Genomic DNA, 18,321 nt, shown 5'->3' with positions numbered 1-18,321 from the left:
GGCACCCTGCGCTTCCAGATAAATTTGCTTTTTGGTTTTTCTATTTCTGAAAAATAAAGTGTTGGGATTTTGATTGGTATTACATTGAATCTGTAGATCAATTTAGGTAGAATTGACATCTTGACTATATTTAGTCTTCCAATCCATGAACACGGTATGCCCTTCCATCTATTTAGGTCTTCTGTGATTTCTTTTAGCAGTTTTTTGTAGTTTTCTTTATATAGATTTTTTGTCTCTTTAGTTAAATTTATTCCTAGGTATTTTATTCTTTTAGTTGCAATTGTAAATGGGATTCGTTTCTTGATTTCCCCCTCAGCTTGTTCATTACTAGTGTATAGAAATGCTACAGATTTTTGAATGTTGATCTTGTAACCTGCTACTTTGCTGTACTCCTTTATTAGCTCTAGTAGTTTTGTTGTGGATTTTTCCGGGTTTTCGACGTATAGTATCATACCGTCTGCAAACAGTGATAGTTTTACTTCTTCCTTTCCAATGTCGATGCCTTGTATTTCTTTTTCTTGTCTAATTGCTCTGGCTAGAACCTCCAACACAATGTTGAATAATAATGGTGATAGTGAACATCCTTGTCTTGTTCCTGATCTTAGGGGGAAAGTTTTCAATTTTTCCCCATTGAGGATGATATTAGCTGTGGGTTTTTCATATATTCCCTCTATCATTTTAAGGAAGTTCCTTTGTATTCCTATCTTTTGAAGTGTTTTCAACAGGAAAGGATGTTGAATCTTGTCAAATGCCTTCTCTGCATCAATTGAGATGATCATGTGATTTTTCTGCTTTGATTTGTTGATATGGTGTATTACATTAATTGATTTTCTTATGTTGAACCATCCTTGCATACCTGGGATGAATCCTACTTGGTCATGATGTATAATTCTTTTAATGTGTTGTTGGATACGATTTGCTAGAATTTTATTGAGGATTTTTGCATCTATATTCATTAGAGAGATTGGCCTGTAGTTTTCTTTTTTTGTAATATCTTTGCCTGGTTTTGGTATGAGGGTGATGTTGGCTTCATAGAATGAATTAGGTAGTTTTCCCTCCACTTCGATTTTTTTTGAAGAGTTTGAGGAGAGTTGGTACTAATTCTTTCTGGAATGTTTGATAGAATTCACATGTGAAGCCGTCTGGTCCTGGACTTTTCTTTTTAGGAAGCTTTTGAATGACTAATTCAGTTTCTTTACTTGTGATTGGTTTGTTAAGGTCATCTATGTCTTCTTGAGTCAAAGTTGTTTGTTCATGACTTTCCAGGAACCCGTCCATTTCATCTAAATTGTTGTATTTATTAGCGTAAAGTTGTTCATAGTATCCTGTTATTACCTCCTTTATTTCTGTGAGGTCAGTAGTTATGTCTCCTCTTCCATTTCTGATCTTATTTATTTGCATCCTCTCTCTTCTTCTTTTTGTCAATCTTGATAAGGGCCCATCAATCTTATTGATTTTCTCATAGAACCAACTTCTGGTCTTATTGATTTTCTCTATTGTTTTCAATTTCATTTATTTCTGCTCTGATCTTTGTTATTTCTTTCCTTTTGCTTGCTTTGGGATTAGTTTGCTGTTCTTTCTCCAGTTCTTCCAAGTGGACAGTTAATTCCTGCATTTTTGCCTTTTCTTCTTTTCTGATATACGCATTTAGGGCAATAAATTTCCCTCTTAGCACTGCCTTTGCTGCGTCCCATAAGTTTTGGTATGTTGTGTTTTCATTTTCATTCGCCTCGAGGTATTTACTAATTTCTCTTGCAATTTCTTCTTTGACCAACTTGTTGTTTAAGAGTGTGTTGTTGAGCCTCCATGTATTTGTGAATGTTCTGGCACTGTGCCTATTATCGATTTCCAACTTCATTCCTTTATGATCTGAGAAAGTGTTGTGTATGATTTCAATCTTTTTAAATTTGTTGAGACTTGCTTTGTGACTCAGCGTATGGTCTATCTTTGAGAATGATCCATGAGCACTTGAGAAAAAGGTGTATCCTGCTGTTGTGGGGTGTAATGTCCTATAACTGTCTGTTAAGTCTAGCTCATTTATTATAATATTCAAATTCTCTATTTCTTTATTGATCCTCTGTCTAGATGTTCTTTCTGTCCATTGATGAGAGTGGTGAATTGAAGTCTCCAACTATTATGGTATATGTGTCTATTTCCCTTTTCAGTGTTTGCAGTGTATTCCTCACGTATTTTGGGGCATTCTGATTCGGTGCGTAAATATTTATGATTGTTATGTCTTCTTGTTTAATTGTTCCTTTTATTAGTATATAGTGTCCTTCTTTGTCTCTTTTCACTGTTTTACATTTGAAGTCTGACTTGTTGAATATTAGTATAGCCACTCCTGCTTTTTTCTGATTGTTATTTGCATGAAATATCTTTTCCCAACCTTTCACTTTCAACCTATGTTTATCTTTGGGTCTAAGATGTGTTTCCTGTAGACAGCATATAGAAGGATCCTGTTTTTTAATCCATTCTGCCAGTCTTTGTCTTTTGATTGGGGAATTCAGTCCATTAACATTTAGTGTTATTACTGTTTGGGTAATACTTTCCTCTACCATTTTGCCTTTTGTATTATATATATCATATCTGACTTTCCTTCTTTCTACACTCTTCTCCATACCTCTCTCTTCTGTCTTTTCGTATCTGACTCTAGTGCTCCCTTTAGTATTTCTTGCAGAGCTGGTCTCTTGGTCACAGATTCTCTCAGGGACTTTTTGTCTGAGAATGTTTTAATTTCTCCCTCATTTTTGAAGGACAATTTTGCTGGATATAGGAGTCTTGGTTGGCAGTTTTTCTCTTTTAGTAATTTAAATATATCATCCCACTGTCTTCTAGCCTCCATGGTTTCTGCTGAGAAATCTACACATAGTCTTATTGGGTTTCCCTTGTATGTGATGGATTGTTTTTCTCTTGCTGCTTTCAAGATCCTCTCTTTCTCTTTGACCTCTGACATTCTAACTAGTAAGTGTCTTGGAGAACGCCTCTTTGGGGTGCGCTGCACTTCTTGGATCTGTAATTTTAGGTCTTTCATAAGAGTTGGGAAATTTTCAGTGATAATTTCTTCCATTAGTTTTTCTCCTCCTTTTCCCTTCTCTTCTCCTTCTGGGACACCCACAACACGTATATTTGTGCGGTTCATATTGTCCTTGAGTTCCCTGATACCCTGTTCAAATTTTTCCATTCTTTTCCCGATAGTTTCTGTTTCTTTTTGGAATTCAAATGTTCCATCCTCCAAATCACTAATTCTATCTTCTGTCTCTTTAAATCTATCATTGTAGGTATCCATTGTTTTTTCCATCTTTTCTACTTTATCCTTCACTTCCATAAGCTCTGTGATTTGTTTTTTCAGTTTTTCTATTTCTTCTTTTTGTTCAGCCCATGTCTTCTTCATGTCCTCCCTCAATTTATCGATTTCGTTTTTGAAGAGGTTTTCCATTTCTGTTCGTATATTCAGCATTAATTGTTTCAGCTTCTGTATCTCATTTGAACTATTGGTTTGTTCTTTGACTGAGCCATATTTTCAATTTTCTGAGCATGATCCATTATCTTCTGCTGGCGTCTGGGCATTTAGTCAGATTTCCCTGGGTGTTGGACCCAATAGGTTGAAAGATTTTTCTGTGAAATCTCTGGGTTCTGTTTTTCTTATCCTGCCCAGTAGGTGGCGCTCCTGGCACACGTTTGTCTGCAGGTTCCACCAGTAAAAGGTGCTGTGGGTCCTTTAACTTTGGAAAACTCTTGCCGTGGGGGAGGTTTGCCAGCCGAAGCGGCTTGGAAGAGTGCCAGCCAGCCCGAGGGTCCGAAGGCGGGGAGGGTCGCCAGCCACCGCAGCCCGGGAGAGTGCCCGACCGAATTTCCTAGTCGGCCCGGGGCACCAAGTGTGGCGGGAGGGTGCCAGCCTCCGCAGCCCGGGAGAGTGCACCGTTCCCAGCTGGACCGGGGAGTCACGTGTTTGGAAGGGACCCCCCCGGTCACCGTTCTCCGCGGTCTGGGAATTTCCACCCCAACTCTCTCAGTTGGTCCGGGGGGCTTTGCGTGGTGGGGGCACCAGCCGCCGCCGCCCAAGGGGACCGCCTGCCCAATTCTGCCAGCTGTCCTGGGATGGAGGAAGGGAGGGACTCCGGCCGCTTGCCGTCCCGCCCGGGAAAGCCCGCACCCCTCGGCGATCTCACCGGAGCTGGTTCTCCCAGACAGTCAGCCGTTCCAGGATGGTGTACGCCGTCCCTTTGATCTTCGTCGTCGCTCCGGGAGCTGCTCTGTATCGTCTCCACTCCCACAGTAGCTGTTCTGGAGGAGGAAAGGTGAGGGTGGCAAGGCTGTCGAGGACGGTGGCGGAGGAGCTGGTGAAGGCGGAAGAGGGCATGGTGGCAGTTGGAGAGCCGCCGGAGCAGGAGGAGAAAGGGAAGGATAAGATGGTGGATCTCTCTTATGGTTTTAAATTCATGAGGTAGAGCTTATGCTTAACTGAAAGTCTAGTCTTCATAAGCATTAAAAGATATAAATTTCCCTCTCAGTCTTATTTAACTGTTACTTTTAAATTTTAATATCTAGTAATTTTGTTATTCAGTTCAGAAATTTCCATTATTTTTTCTTTGACTTATAGGTTATTTAAAAGTATTTATTAATTTCTAAGCTATTTGGGGATTTTTGGATTCTTCTTTTTTTTTTTTTTTACATGACCAGGCACCAGGGAATGAACCCAGGTCTCTGGCATGGCAGGTGAGAACTCTGTCTGCTGAGCCATCATGGCCCACCCTCAGATTATTCTTTTATTGTTACTGAATACTGTTTAATTTTACTGGGGTCAGAAAAAATAACCCATATGATTTTAGTTTCCCACCTCCAATAATTCCCACCTAATTAATTTTCCACCCTCTACTAATAGTTTCTATGCCATTTTTCCAGACTTCACCAACAGATTTCTTGATACCTTTCCAGCTTCCACCTACACCCTGTTCCAAAGCAAATTCGTGTGTTATGGTATCACCCTACTTTTAGGTACAAGCTTCTGTATCAGTAATATATTATTGTGTTACAAACCACTCCAGAAGTTAGTGGCTTAAAACAATGGCCATTTTTATTTGCTCATAATCCATTGGGTCAGCAATTTAGACTGGGCTTGGTTTCATTGTACATTTGTTCTCACCTGGTTTGCAGTCATCTGGTGGCTCTTCTTGGGCTGGATGGCCTAAAATGGCCTCACATGTCTGAGTGTTAGTGCTAGCTGTTGACTGGGCCACGTGCCTCCAACAAGCAATCCTGGGCTCATATGACCACAGCATCTAAGAGGGCAAGCCCCAACACATAACCTTTTCCCAAACCTCTTTTTACTCAGCATTTGCTGTGTCCCATTAGCCAAAGTAAATCAGTTAGCCAAGCCCAGAGTTTGTTTTATTTTTTTAATTTTTTTAATTATTTAAAAAAATTTTTTAAAAATATGACAAAACAAACATTCTTAACAAATGATCATTCCATTCTACATATATAATCAGTATTTCACAATGTCATCACATAGTTGCATATTCATCATCATGATCATTTCTTAGAACATTTGCATCAATCCAGAAAAAGAAATAAAGACAGCAGAAAAAAATTCATACACGCCATACCCCTTACCCCTCCCTTTCTTTTTTTTAATTAATTTATTTTTTATTTATGATACATAACCACAAAGAAATACAAACATCCTTATCATATGGTCATTCCGTTCTTGTTATATACATCAGTAACTCACACTATCATCACATAGTTGTATATTCATCATCCTGATGGTTTCCTAGAACATCTGCATAAATTCAGAAAAAGCAATAAAAAGAAGAGAAAAAAATCGTACTACCATACCCCTTACCCATCCCCTTCACTGATCACCAGCATTTCAATCTACTACATTTATTTTAACATTTGTTCCCCCTATTATTTATTTATTTTTAATCACAATTCACAAGGCTCTCAGAACCACACAGTCACATTGCGACAGGCATATCATCATACAATTATCTTCAAGAAACATGGCCACGAGAGCACAGCTCCACACTTTCAGGTGGTTCCCTCTAGCCTCTCCATTACAACTTGACTAAAAAGGTGATACTAGTTAATGCGTTTGAACAACCTCCAGGATAACCTCTCAGCTCTGTTTGGAAGCTCTCAGCCACTGACACTTTATTTTGTCTCATTTCACTCTTCCCCCTTTTGGTCGAGAAGATTGTCTCAATCCCTTGATGAGTTCCAGCTCATTGTAAGATTTCTGTTCCACATTGCCAGGAAGGTCCACACCCCTAAGAGTCATGTCCCATGTAGAGAGGTCAAGGGCAGTGAGTTTGTTTACTGTGTCGGTCATGAGAGAGAGGCCACATCTAAGCAACAGAAGAGGTTCTCTTGAGGGTGACTCTTAGGCCTATAAGTAGGATTAGCCTGACCTTTGCGGGATTAAGTTTCATATGAACAAACCTTAAGATTGGAGGCTCAGCCTATTGCTTTGGCTGTCCCCACTGCCTGTGAGAATATCAAGAATTCTCCACTTGGGGAAGTTATATTTTTCCCCTTTCTCACCATTCCCCCTAGGGGACTTCTGCAAATACTTCCCTGTTCACTGTTCACATTGCTCTGGGATTTATCTGGGTATCACTCTGGACAAACCTACAAAATCTCATGCCCTATGCAAGATTCCAAGTACTATGGTGTTCGATTAAGCTGTCCACAAAAGTTATATTAGGAAATGCACTAGTCAAAATATAAATTTTGTGCCAAATAAACATTTTTTGCTTGTCTCACGCATACATTAAAGTTTTAAAGTATTAATTACCATCTGTTTTCAACAGCCTGCATTATTGACATTCCTTTGTTCTTCCTCTTGCAGAAATTTTAAATTTGCACATTTAGTCACTATCATTATACACTTTAGGCATTCCTAGATTATACCATCTCAATCTTTATTCTATGTTTCCTTCTGATCTCATTTGTGCCCCCAGGCCTCCTCCTTCTGTCATTTTCACATTCAGCTTCATTCAGTGTACTAACATTATTGTGTTACAGTTAGGTACTGTAGTGCTATCTAATTCTGAATTTTTACAGTCAGTCCTGTTGCATAATCTGTATCCCTTTAGCTCTAATTACCCAATATCTACTGTATTTCTATCTCCTGATGTTCTCTTTTACCAACTGAAATTCTTCAAGTTCATTCACTAATGTCAGTTCATATCAGTGAGACCATACAGTATTTGTCCTTTTGTTTCTGGCTAATCTCACTCAGCATAATGTCCGTAAGGTCTATCCATGTTGTTACATGCTTCATGACTTTATTCTGTCTTACAGCTGCATAATATTCCATCGTATGTATATACCACAGTTTGCCTAGCCACTCCTCTGTTGATGAACATCTGGGCTGTTTCCATCTCTTGCCAGTTGTAAATAATGCTGCTGTAAACACTGGTGTGCAAATGTCCATTTGTGTTCTTGCCCTCATGTCCTCTGAGTAGATACCTAGCAATGGTATTGCTGGCTCACATGGCAATTCTGTACTTAGCTTCCTGAAGAATGCCACACTGCCTTCCACAGTGGTTGTGCCATTTGACATTCCCACCAACTGTGGATAAGTGTACCTCTTTCTCCATATCCTCTCCAGAACTTGTCGTTTTCTGTTTTATTGATAATGGCCATTTTGGTGGGTGTGAGATGATATCTCATTGTGGTTTTGATTTGCATTTACCTAATAGCCAGGGAAGTTGAGCATCTTTTCATGTGCCTTTTGACCATTTGTATTTCTTCTTAATGAGAAGTGTCTGTTCATATCTTTTATCCATTTTGTAATTGAGTTGTCTGTCTTTTTGTTGTTGAGTTGAACAATCTCTTTATATATTCTGGATACTAGACCTTTATCTGATATATCACTTCCAAATATTGTCTCACATCGTGTAGGCTGTCTTTTTACTTTCTTGATGAAGATCTTTGATGCAGAAAAGTGTTTAATTTTGAGGAGTTCCCATTTCTTTCTTACTTTCTTTAATGTTCATGTAAGGTCTAGGAAACCGCCTCCCTATTATAAGATTGATAAGATATTTCCTTACATTTTATTCTAACAGTTTTATGGTCTTAGATCTCATGTTTAGGTCTTTGATTCTTTTGAGTTAATTTTTGTATAGGGTGTGAGATATGGATCCTCTTTCATTCTTTTGCATATGGATATCCAGTTCTCTAGGCACCATTTATTGAAGAGACTGTTCTGTCCCAGGTGAGTTGGCTTGACTGCCTTTCTCTTTGACGTCTGACATTCTGATTAGTAAGTGTCTTGGAGTACCTCTATTTGGATCTGTTCACTTTGGGTTATGCTCAACTTCTTGGATCTGTAATTTTAAGTCTTTCATAAGAGTTGGGAAATTTTCAGTGATAATTTCATCCATTAGTTTTTCTCCTCCTTTTCCTTTCTCTTCTCCTTCTGGGATACCCGTTACACGTATATTTGTGCACTTCATGTTGTCATTCAATTCCCTGAGTCCCTGCTCATATTTTTCCATTCTTTTCCCTATATTTTCTTTTGCTTGCCGAATTTCAAATTAGTCAGTTCACTAAACCTATCTTCTACCTCTTGAAATCTGACATTGTAGGTTTCCATTGTTTTTTTCATCTCTTCTGCTGTGCCTTTCATTCCATAAGTTCTGTGATTTGTTTTCTTAGACTTTCGATTTCACCTTTTGTTCATTCCTTGCCTTCTTTATATCCTCCCTCAATTTGTTGATTTGATTTTTGATGAGGTTTTCCATGTCTGTTCGAACATTCTGAATTAATTGTTTCAACTCCTGTATCTCATTTAAATTGTTGGTTTGTTCCTTTGACTGGGCCATATCTTCAGTTTTCCTAGTATGATTCGTTATTTTTTGCTGGCATCTAGGTATTTAATTACCTTAATTAGTTTATTCTGGAGATTGTTTTCACTTTTTTTTTTTTCCCTAGGATTTTCTTGCTGTATGACTTTGTTGTCTATCTGTTCTTTGACATTCAGTTCAGTTTATTCTAGTCCTCTAGCTTAGGTTTTGTTTAATAGATCAGAATTTTTCAGTTCTTGTTTTTTTGTTTCTTGCCCTGCCTGTATGGTGCCTTCCCTTCACCCCCAGGAAGGTCTACTTAGGTATTATAGACCCCACCCCAACCAGATTTTCCCGGACCAAACTGACCTCCTCTCAGGAGGAGTCACCTGTGTCAGTTTTCCCTGATGGTGAGACCCAGCAGATTGAAAGACTTTCTTTCCTAAAAAACCTCTGGACTCTGCGTTTTTCCTATCCTGCCCAGTATGTGGCGCTTTTCTGCCTGTGGGTCCCAACAGCATAAAGTGATGCAGTGCTTTTAAATTCAGCAAACTCTCTCTGCTGGGGGCATGGTGGAAACAGAGGAGAGGTAGTAGGCTGGCTTTAATCGCTTCCCTTTTCCAGACCCTGGGGTCTGAATTCCTTGAGGGAGGGATTCCACCTCAACTGGGCACCACCCCTCTCCTGGGGAAGGCATAGTCTCCAGAGAAGCTCTCAAACAAGCCTGTGTCTGCCTATGCCTGGGGCAGTGGCGCGGGAGAAGCCCTACTGCTGTATCCGAAGAGTAATCAATCCGTAAAAACACAGCCACAAAAGAGAAAAAGAAAAATCCTTTTCAGAGCAGGACCCTGGGTTTGCCAATTAAGAGTTTAAGTTAGTATGTTGCTCTGTGTATCTCCAGGTCCTATATGTCCCCTCCTTTCCTGCAAGGCCCAGACCTTTTCAGATCCAAAAAAACCTGTTTTGTTTTTTTTTCCTTTTATCTTTTTCCATCAGCCCTACCCCCTCTGCGTTGGGGCAAAAACCAACGACCTTTGCTTTTACTCAAGGTTCAGCTGATCTGGGGGCCTATTTTTAGTAGTCAGAATTTATGAATTAATTCCGCAGTTGGCCTTTGTTTGTGCTCAGCCCCTGCTGCTAGTAAAGTCTCTTTCCTTTCCCTTCTGGGAAGCAGCCTATGGGGGAGGGGCACTGGCTGCCACAGCTTAGGGAACTCACAGTTCTGGGTGGGCTCATAGCTGGTCCAGTTGGTCCAGACTGGGGTACGCTGTGTGTCCGGTCACTGACATGGCCCCAGCAGTTGTTCTGTACTGTTCCTGGTTATTTACTAGCTGCTCTGGAGGATGAACTAAATCCCACACCTTGGTAAGCTGCCATCTTGGATCAGACTCCAAATCAGTTTTTCCAAGCCCAGAGTTTTTAAGAGATGGAACTACACAAGGGTGTAGCTACAAGTAGGCATAATTCTTGGGGTCATTACTTTATTAATGTACTTCAGTGTCTATTATCAGATTCAGGAAAATTCTCAGCTATTATCTCTTTAGACATTGACTTATCTCTATGCCCTCTCTTCTTCTGGAACACTGATTTAAGTCTGATTCTTTGTCTATATCTCTTCCACATATTTTCTGTCTCCTTCGTTTGTTTCTGCTGCATTCTGGTTGACTCTAGTCATTTCTTGTTATCTGTTTTCTGGCCATACCTATTTAGCTATAGCTGGTTTGCTATTCAAACCTATCCATTGAGTTTAAAAATGTTTTGTTACTGTGCTTCTGATTCTTTTCCAATTATCATAATAGTTGACTATTCCCTGCTGATATTTTCAGGTGAAACAATAATTGGGCCTGATCTATTGTGATCTGAAACCCTGCTTGGTACTTAAATTTCTTGAGTAGTGAGTGCACACACACACACACACACACACACACACACACACACACACACACACACACACACAGGCATAGGACTGTGGGGTTGAGAAGAGCAGGAGATGCTAATCTATATGGTGTCCCAAATAAGTTAGTGGTTACAGACCTGGCTTATGTTAATTTTGTTTGTGATTTGTGCTCTGTGTTAATATATATTTTGTTTCTTTGATGGGTCCTTGACATTAATATTTATTGAGCACAAAAATTCCACTTTCTCTCATAGGAACACATTAAACATCATTATAAAGTAAAAAATGTTAAAATGTTCAAGGGGAGAAATTGAGATACAGGCACTAACTTTTTCCTCCCCTCTGCACAAGCATCATCTGAGGTGACTCTGAGATAAGTCTCAGCCCTCCTCAGTTATAACTGTTTCCCCAGAGAAAAATACTAGTAAAGTTTATTAGTCTATGTAATATTTGTTCTCTCTCTCAGGAGTGTTGTTGAATGCATCTTGATATCAAGCATTTAAAACTGCTTGAATGTAAGAACTTTTTATGAAATTCTTTTGTAGGTGAACTTCACTACATATACATGCTTTTGTGAGTTATAGAATATAAAATATAGAATATAAAAGCCCTAATGGGTAGAAGTATACAGGAGAAACTTAAGAAGAGAGGAATTATACTGGAGTGTGAATTTTAGTACATAGGGAATATACCTACAAAATAGTTATGAAGGTTTTGTGAAACTCTTTTACCAGTGGTTTATACATGGAAAGTGAATTTGATACCAAGTAGCAAAATCTACCAGATGTTTACACTCTAACTTCATGACCCAACTGTTAGGAATTTGTCCAAAGAAAATAATCCAGTAGAAGAAGAGCCTGTAATATATGAAGAAATTTATTTATTAAAGTATTATTTATAGAAATGAAAAATTAGAAACTTGAAACTCAAACTACAAGAATGGGTAGAGGAATATTAAAGGGAACACATAAATTTAGGCATATCTGTTCAAGGAACATTTTGCAGCAGTTATGAAAACTATAAAGCAACATAAAGCTATTTAATATTGTGCTAAATGATCTTGTTTGAACCCCACTGATTACGAGTATATACTCAGAGACTTAAAAGGGAATATACAAAAATATAAAGTTGTGGCATTAGGTAGTTGGGTTGTAAGTGTTTCTCCCCCTTTGTTTTCCAAACTTACTATAGTATTATTATTTTCTAATGAAAATATTAAACTAAAATATGGAATAGGTTTTGAGTGGGGAAAATGTGTCAGGAGAGAGATCCCTTTTCATATTTCTTGAATTGGGTAAAAAGGTTTTAAAGTTATGACTCTGGCACAAGAATATCTGGCACAAGAGTCCATTGAATATGTATGGTCTCTGTTTTCGCAGCACTTTTCTAGGAAGCTTTTTGTTAATCCTTCTTCAGATACAATTGATTACTCTTTTCTCCGTAGTCCCCTGTACTTACTTCTCTTATTGTACTCGTTTTACTTTATTTCATTTATTTCTTGACCTTTTTCTATTAGATATTAAACTTTTTGGAGAACAGAATCTTTGTATTCCCTACCCTTGACATACTATCTAGTACATAGAAAATATTTAATAAATGTTTATTGAATGGATGTGCAAATGAGTAAAAATAGTAGTTTTGTTAAAATTAGTTAATATACATTTTATTATTAACTAATGTAAGATAATTTTGCATATTTTGTAAGTACTCAGGGTTGAGATTTAGTTGATTTAATCATTTTAAGTACTTTTTCATAACTTTCTTTATTTCATAATAATTAGCCCTTTCTGGAATTTGATTGTCATTATCCAAATAAACGTTGCTTAAAGCTTAATTTTTACTTCTAAATACTCATTAATTAAATGGTGATTTATAATCTTTAAATAATGTCAAAACTAGCTATCATATGTATATGTGCAGTTTTATATGTTCGTTTGCTTCCTTTGATATATAAAAAGAAGGGGTTCTTTATGGATAATGGATTATTTTTGTGTCTAAAATGATTGGAGGTTTTTATGTAATATTTTTTGGGAAACATGTTTTATTTATGCCATTTTAGTTATAAATGTATATGGAATTTGGGAAACAGATCTTAACCTATCTTGTACTCTCTTTTGGATGGAAAAGACTTTAAATGTCTTTGTTGTATCACTTTAGTTTCAGTGGTTCTTATCAGTAGATGTAATAAACTGTGTATCTCTATTATTTCAACTTTTACTTTAGCTTTTCAATGATCTGTTTAAGAATAATGCCAACCGCGCTGAGAATATAGAGAGAAAGCAAAATCAGAATTATTTTATGGAGGTGATGACTGTAGAAGGAGTCTATGATTACTTGATGTATATAGGTAAGATCTAAGTGGTTTCTGTTAAGACCTGTTTTTCAGTCATCTGTTGTATTTCTTTAATTCAAATTAATGCACTTGAGTATTGTGCATCATAACTGCTTTTTTAAATTGAAGGTACTTCTTTTATAAGAATTCAATACAGTTGGTCTTGAACATACTAAAATTACCAGTATTTACAAATGAAATATTAGCTATTGTCACTTTTTGTGTTTTCTATATTAGAAATTTTTCACAATACCCATTTATCTTAACAAGGTATTCCATGTTACCCTTCTTAGGACGGGTGGTTTTTCAAGTTCCTGACTGGCTTCATCATCTCTTAATGGGAACTCGAATCCTCTTCAAAAACACCCTGGAAATGTATACTGACTACTATCTTCAATGTAAATTAGAGCAACTATTTCAGGAGTACCGTTTGGTCTCACTCATAACACTTCTAAGAGGTACGTATGTTTTTATGTGTTTGTTTCACAAAGTTTTTGTACTCTTGATTTTAACTGGATCTAAAAGAGAAAGATGTTTTATTTTCCTTCAGTTATTAGTATTTCTGTTATGAGGAAATATTTGATATATAAGTAATTGAATATTCTCACAAATATATATTTTTTAATCTCTTTGTTAGATGCTGTATTCTGTGAAAATACGGAACCTCGCTCTCTCCAAGACAAGCGAAAACGAGCAAAACAGACTTTTGAAGAAATGATGAATTACATTCCAGGTGTAATATTTAAAGAAGTAACTTAAGCTCAAATAAATTTGCATTCCTTTGAGACCACAATGCATAGTGATCATCGAGGCAAATTTTTACTGTGAGTTCGCATTTTAGAAATAGAATGGCCAATTAAAATGAACTCTTCAGTTAATTAATAGTTGATTTTTATGATGTTTGCACTAAGAGCTTTAAGACAAGCCTTTTCTACACACATGATAGCCACATTCCTTCAACATTAAATTGTAATTAAACCAATCCAAGGGACATTGTCTGTGGGATAGTTGGTGTCCTGGTGTTCACTGTATCATGAGCGGAACTGCCCTAGTGTTTATGACTGAAAGATCAGAATTCATTCCTTTATTACAAAATTATTGAGCACCTGCCATGTTCCAGGCACTATGCAGAATGAAGGGATATAAAAAATGTACTGAGTAGTGTGGCAGGAAAGATGGACATAAAGATAAAACATACGTGAGATAATAAAGCCATGACAAGTTACAGAGTTATCGTAGAGGATAAAGATGTTTACCTTTCCTATAAAGCAAATGAATGGTAATAGCCTCTCACTGAGATAGAAATACAAGGAAAATATGTCAGGTGGTCAAAGCAAAAGATACCTAGTATATAGGACATTTTGAGTGTGAGATGGCTATAAATGATTCAGGAGGGAATGTTTAGGAAGCAATTGGATATCTAGGTTTGGAATTTGGAAGAGGTATAGGCTAGAGATAGCAGAGTGATGTGTGAGTGGGTAATAATGCTCAGAGGAAAAACAAAGAGTAAGAAGAGAAGAGAGGTTAGGACAGAACCCTAGAGAATTCTCAACATTGACAAATTAATTTCAGAATAGTCCTGCTGCTCTGTGTAAAGACAATTAAGTTAAATCCCTGGCCTGAATGTGTAAGTGGACTTAAGCCATTTTTGAGTTGTCTTCTTTGTAGGAAATGATGAAAAAGTTTCTTACCCGCTTTGTTATGTAGTCAGCTCTTAGCATCATGGTTTTGACAGTCTCAGTTTTGATATTCTGAAACAACATGAAAAGCCAGCAAATAGAGTATTTGTTATTTTGCTAAGACATGAATTTGAGTCATATCTGCAAGACTTCTGTTTGGGAAGGAGTATAACTTAGCTTGTGAGTAAGCCTAGTATTCCTTCCTATTGTCCTCTACTTCTCATCTCTTGAATAGTGACTTCTTAAGGATCTGAAAGGATAACTTGGATTTGTCCGTTATGTTTCACACATTTTAATGTGTAGTATTGGTGAATTAGATAATGCACAAAGATACATATTGAGTTACATGTCTGGAAAATATCAAGGGTCTCTTATTCCAATTGTAAATAAAATTTGACCTTTACATCTTGGGTTAGATTTGCCTTATAGAGGCAAACATAAAGTGAGAATTTTCCATAAACAACATTAAGAGTTTATTATGATTGGGGGAAAAGGGGCAAATATTTCAACGCCTTGTTTACCTAAGAATAATTTTCTTCCTTGGGGGAAAACATTCAGTAGAAATTTTAATAAGGACTGGCTGTTTTGGAAAACAGGAGTGATAGATGATGGCTGTGAAATAAAAGACGAATTTGAACTTTTGGACCCTAAATTAGTGTTTAAAAATTATAGCATTTTCCGAAATGATTGTTCAGTAAGGTGGTTAATAGTAATTATGCAGAAAATACAAAAATGAACTAAAAAGTGGCCATATTCATTAAGAAACTGTAGGTTAAAAAAAATTAAATAAGCTTTTCTTTTTTGGCTGATATTAAGATATTCAAATGTTATGAAAATACATAGAATTAAAAGTAGAAGCCATCCTCTCCCCACTGTGCAGAAGTAGCCACATACTTCAGTTTGATTTGAATCCTGGCAAACATTTTTCTGTGTGTTTATATACACGGATATACCAAATGTATATACATCATTTCGGTGTTTTTTTTTCTTCCCCTTACCCTAATGGAATAATATAATAGGTACTATTTCCCAATTGTCTATTACCATTTAATAGTACAAGCAGATTTCCTTACTGCGCTGTTCCTTGGAACTTGTGGTATGTCTTGTGCATTGTGAATCTTAAAAGGAAGATGCATGAATACTGCATTATTCAACTTGACTGTAAAACTTTTTTTTTCAGGAGTATGTTGCGGGAACACTGGTTTAGAAAATGCTGGTTAAAGTATTTGTCTAATATCTGGGAAGCAGGGTGGTGATTTTGTTATTTGACCTAGTTACTAACAAGTCATTTTATAATATAGTTCATATGTGGCTTTCTTGTTTTGATCTGATAGTCAAGTATATTGGTGAAGAAGCCAAGTATGAAAGTATCAGACTTCTATTTGATGGTTTACAGCAACCAGTACTCAACAAGCAGGTAAAATTAAACAGCCTAGTTTGGGCTCGGCTTGGTAAATGACACAGTAGGATGTCTAGTATCTTAACCATGCAAATGACATTATACTTAATCAAGGCAATGTAATTTTCAGACATTTCAGACAATGTTAATTTTCAGACAATAGAAAAAGGTATTTTTTATTTATTATTTTTTGCTGAGTCCTTTTTCTTTATAACATGAATTATTTTATTTGATTTGGAATTAGCATATATTCATTGTAGAAAGTTTGGAATATATAGAAAAGTCATTAAAATCAAAATTTAAAAATCAATAATTCTACCATTCAGGTCATATAGAATAACCAGAGTTTAACATTTTCATTGTTATACTCTGTTCAAATTTCTATTGAGATCTTAATACAGTTATGATTTTGTGTCCTGCGTGTTTCTTTAAAATATTTGCTATATATAAAAAATTTTTAACATGTGAGTTATGAGGCATAGTAGAATGTCCGCATGTATATTTACCACCCATCTTAAGAAACAGAACATTATTGGTACTATTGAAGCTACTTTTGTGCTTGATTTATAATATATTGTTAATCCTATTCCCTACCTTCCCAGTTAAAGGTAACCATAAATTTTGTATGTATCATTTTGTTGTTTTTTTGCTTAATGCCTTAAAAAATATATATTAATTTTTTTTGTGTGTGTTTTAGTTGACTTATGTTTTATTGGACATTGTGATTCAGGAACTGTTTCCAGAACTCAATAAGGTAACTGAAAAGCAATAATTTTATTCCCTATTCTTTTTTTTTTTTTTTTTTTTTGCATGGGCAGGCACCGGGAATAGAACCCAGATCACTGGCATGCAGGCAAGAACTCTGCCTGCTGAGCCACCATGGCCCGCCCCTCCCTATTTTAATAGTATGCTGATTACTTATTTTAAAATTAAGGAATTCCTGTGACTGATCCTTTTATAAAAGAACAGTCTTAGAAAATTGCTTTTTATATTTTCTTTACTCAGCATTTCCACACATAGAGTAGATTTGGGGAACAGCAACTGAATTGCCTCTGCCTTAACTTCATCCCTTCCTAATCACTAGCCGATGGGAACACTATACCCTTTACAGAGAAAACTGAATTTAAGTCCTAGCACCAAAATAAATCAAGTTCTTTCAGCTGTCATCTGCATCATTGTGTGCTGTGTGAGTCAGATTTAAGTATTTTTGAAAACATTTGAGCTTAGATGAACCAAATAGCACTAAATGAATCTTGAGGGTTTTGAGTTTTGAGCAAAGATTTAAGCATTATTATTTTTTTACTTTGTTTATGTGTTTTACTAATCTCTGGTCTGATAAAAAAGCCATGCTTCAGTTCTGTAGTGTAGCAATGAAATGTCAGTCTTGTAAAATAGAATCAGATTTGGATTGTTTACCTGTTAATTATAGCTTTCAATTTGCATTTATTTGTTTGTTTATTCAATGTATGGTTAAAATAGGGTTGTAGCTGCAGACTTTTTATGGTCAATTTTCATAGGAATCAATACTAGGAAACCTCCAACTCTCTTTGAGACTTCATTTGGTCTGTCACTATATACCTTGCCTTTTCTCATCTCTAAAACAGATATTAACTCCTGCACATGCCCAGGTGTAATTTCTTTTGGTTTACAATATACATATTTCTTAGTTTCAAATTTTAGAATACTCTAGCTGTTAGGCAATTCATAAATTAACTGTAACTTATTGTGTTCTATAAAAATGGGTTTATTTTCATTCTAGGTACAAAAGGAGGTTACCTCTGTGACATCCTGGATGTAACATTTGGATTTGGGATAGAATAACCAATTGAAATTTCTGCTGTGCTAATATAGTAGATGCATCCTTTTTTTTTTTCTCTTTTACTTTTGTATATTTTTGTATATATCATGTAATTCTTTGTGTGAAAATTTGATTTTTCTTTTGTTTTAATAAAAAATTAACAATGATTTGTTTTAATAAAAAATTAACAATGATTTTAAATTATTTGATTTCATAGACTGTCATTTTGCACCTGTTATCCAAACTTCATTAAAGTATTTATCACTCATTGCCATTTTTAAAAGAGGTAATTCATAATTCCTTCAGTGCAAACAGATAAGATGCATAACCTTTCTACTGTATTACTTTAGTGAGGAGAAACAGAAATAAGATTGATTTGTTTTTTTATTTAGAGTTAATACATTTTAGTAGATTTGCCCCC

At 36.2% G+C, this 18,321-nt stretch overlaps 1 protein-coding gene across 4 annotated transcripts in view; it reads left to right on the top strand.

The window, feature by feature from the left end:
• Positions 1-18,104, top strand: part of SNX14 (sorting nexin 14) — a 136,077-nt gene extending 117,973 nt beyond the window's left edge. For all 4 annotated transcript variants that reach the window (XM_077162358.1, XM_077162357.1, XM_077162360.1 and 1 more), the window contains 6 exons: positions 12,916-13,039; positions 13,318-13,482; positions 13,662-13,757; positions 16,038-16,120; positions 16,800-16,856; positions 17,862-18,104. In XM_077162358.1, the coding sequence (XP_077018473.1) occupies positions 12,916-13,039; positions 13,318-13,482; positions 13,662-13,757; positions 16,038-16,120; positions 16,800-16,856; positions 17,862-17,900 (564 nt within the window). In that variant the 3' untranslated portion in view covers positions 17,901-18,104. The remainder of the gene's footprint in view (positions 1-12,915; positions 13,040-13,317; positions 13,483-13,661; positions 13,758-16,037; positions 16,121-16,799; positions 16,857-17,861) is intronic.
• The last annotated feature ends 217 nt before the right edge of the window (positions 18,105-18,321 follow it).

Source organism: Tamandua tetradactyla, chromosome 5 (assembly GCF_023851605.1).
Source record: "Tamandua tetradactyla isolate mTamTet1 chromosome 5, mTamTet1.pri, whole genome shotgun sequence".
Lineage (NCBI taxonomy): Eukaryota > Metazoa > Chordata > Mammalia > Pilosa > Myrmecophagidae > Tamandua > Tamandua tetradactyla.
Note: the sequence above shows the minus strand (reverse complement) of the source record. Positions and strands in the feature narration are given on the sequence as shown.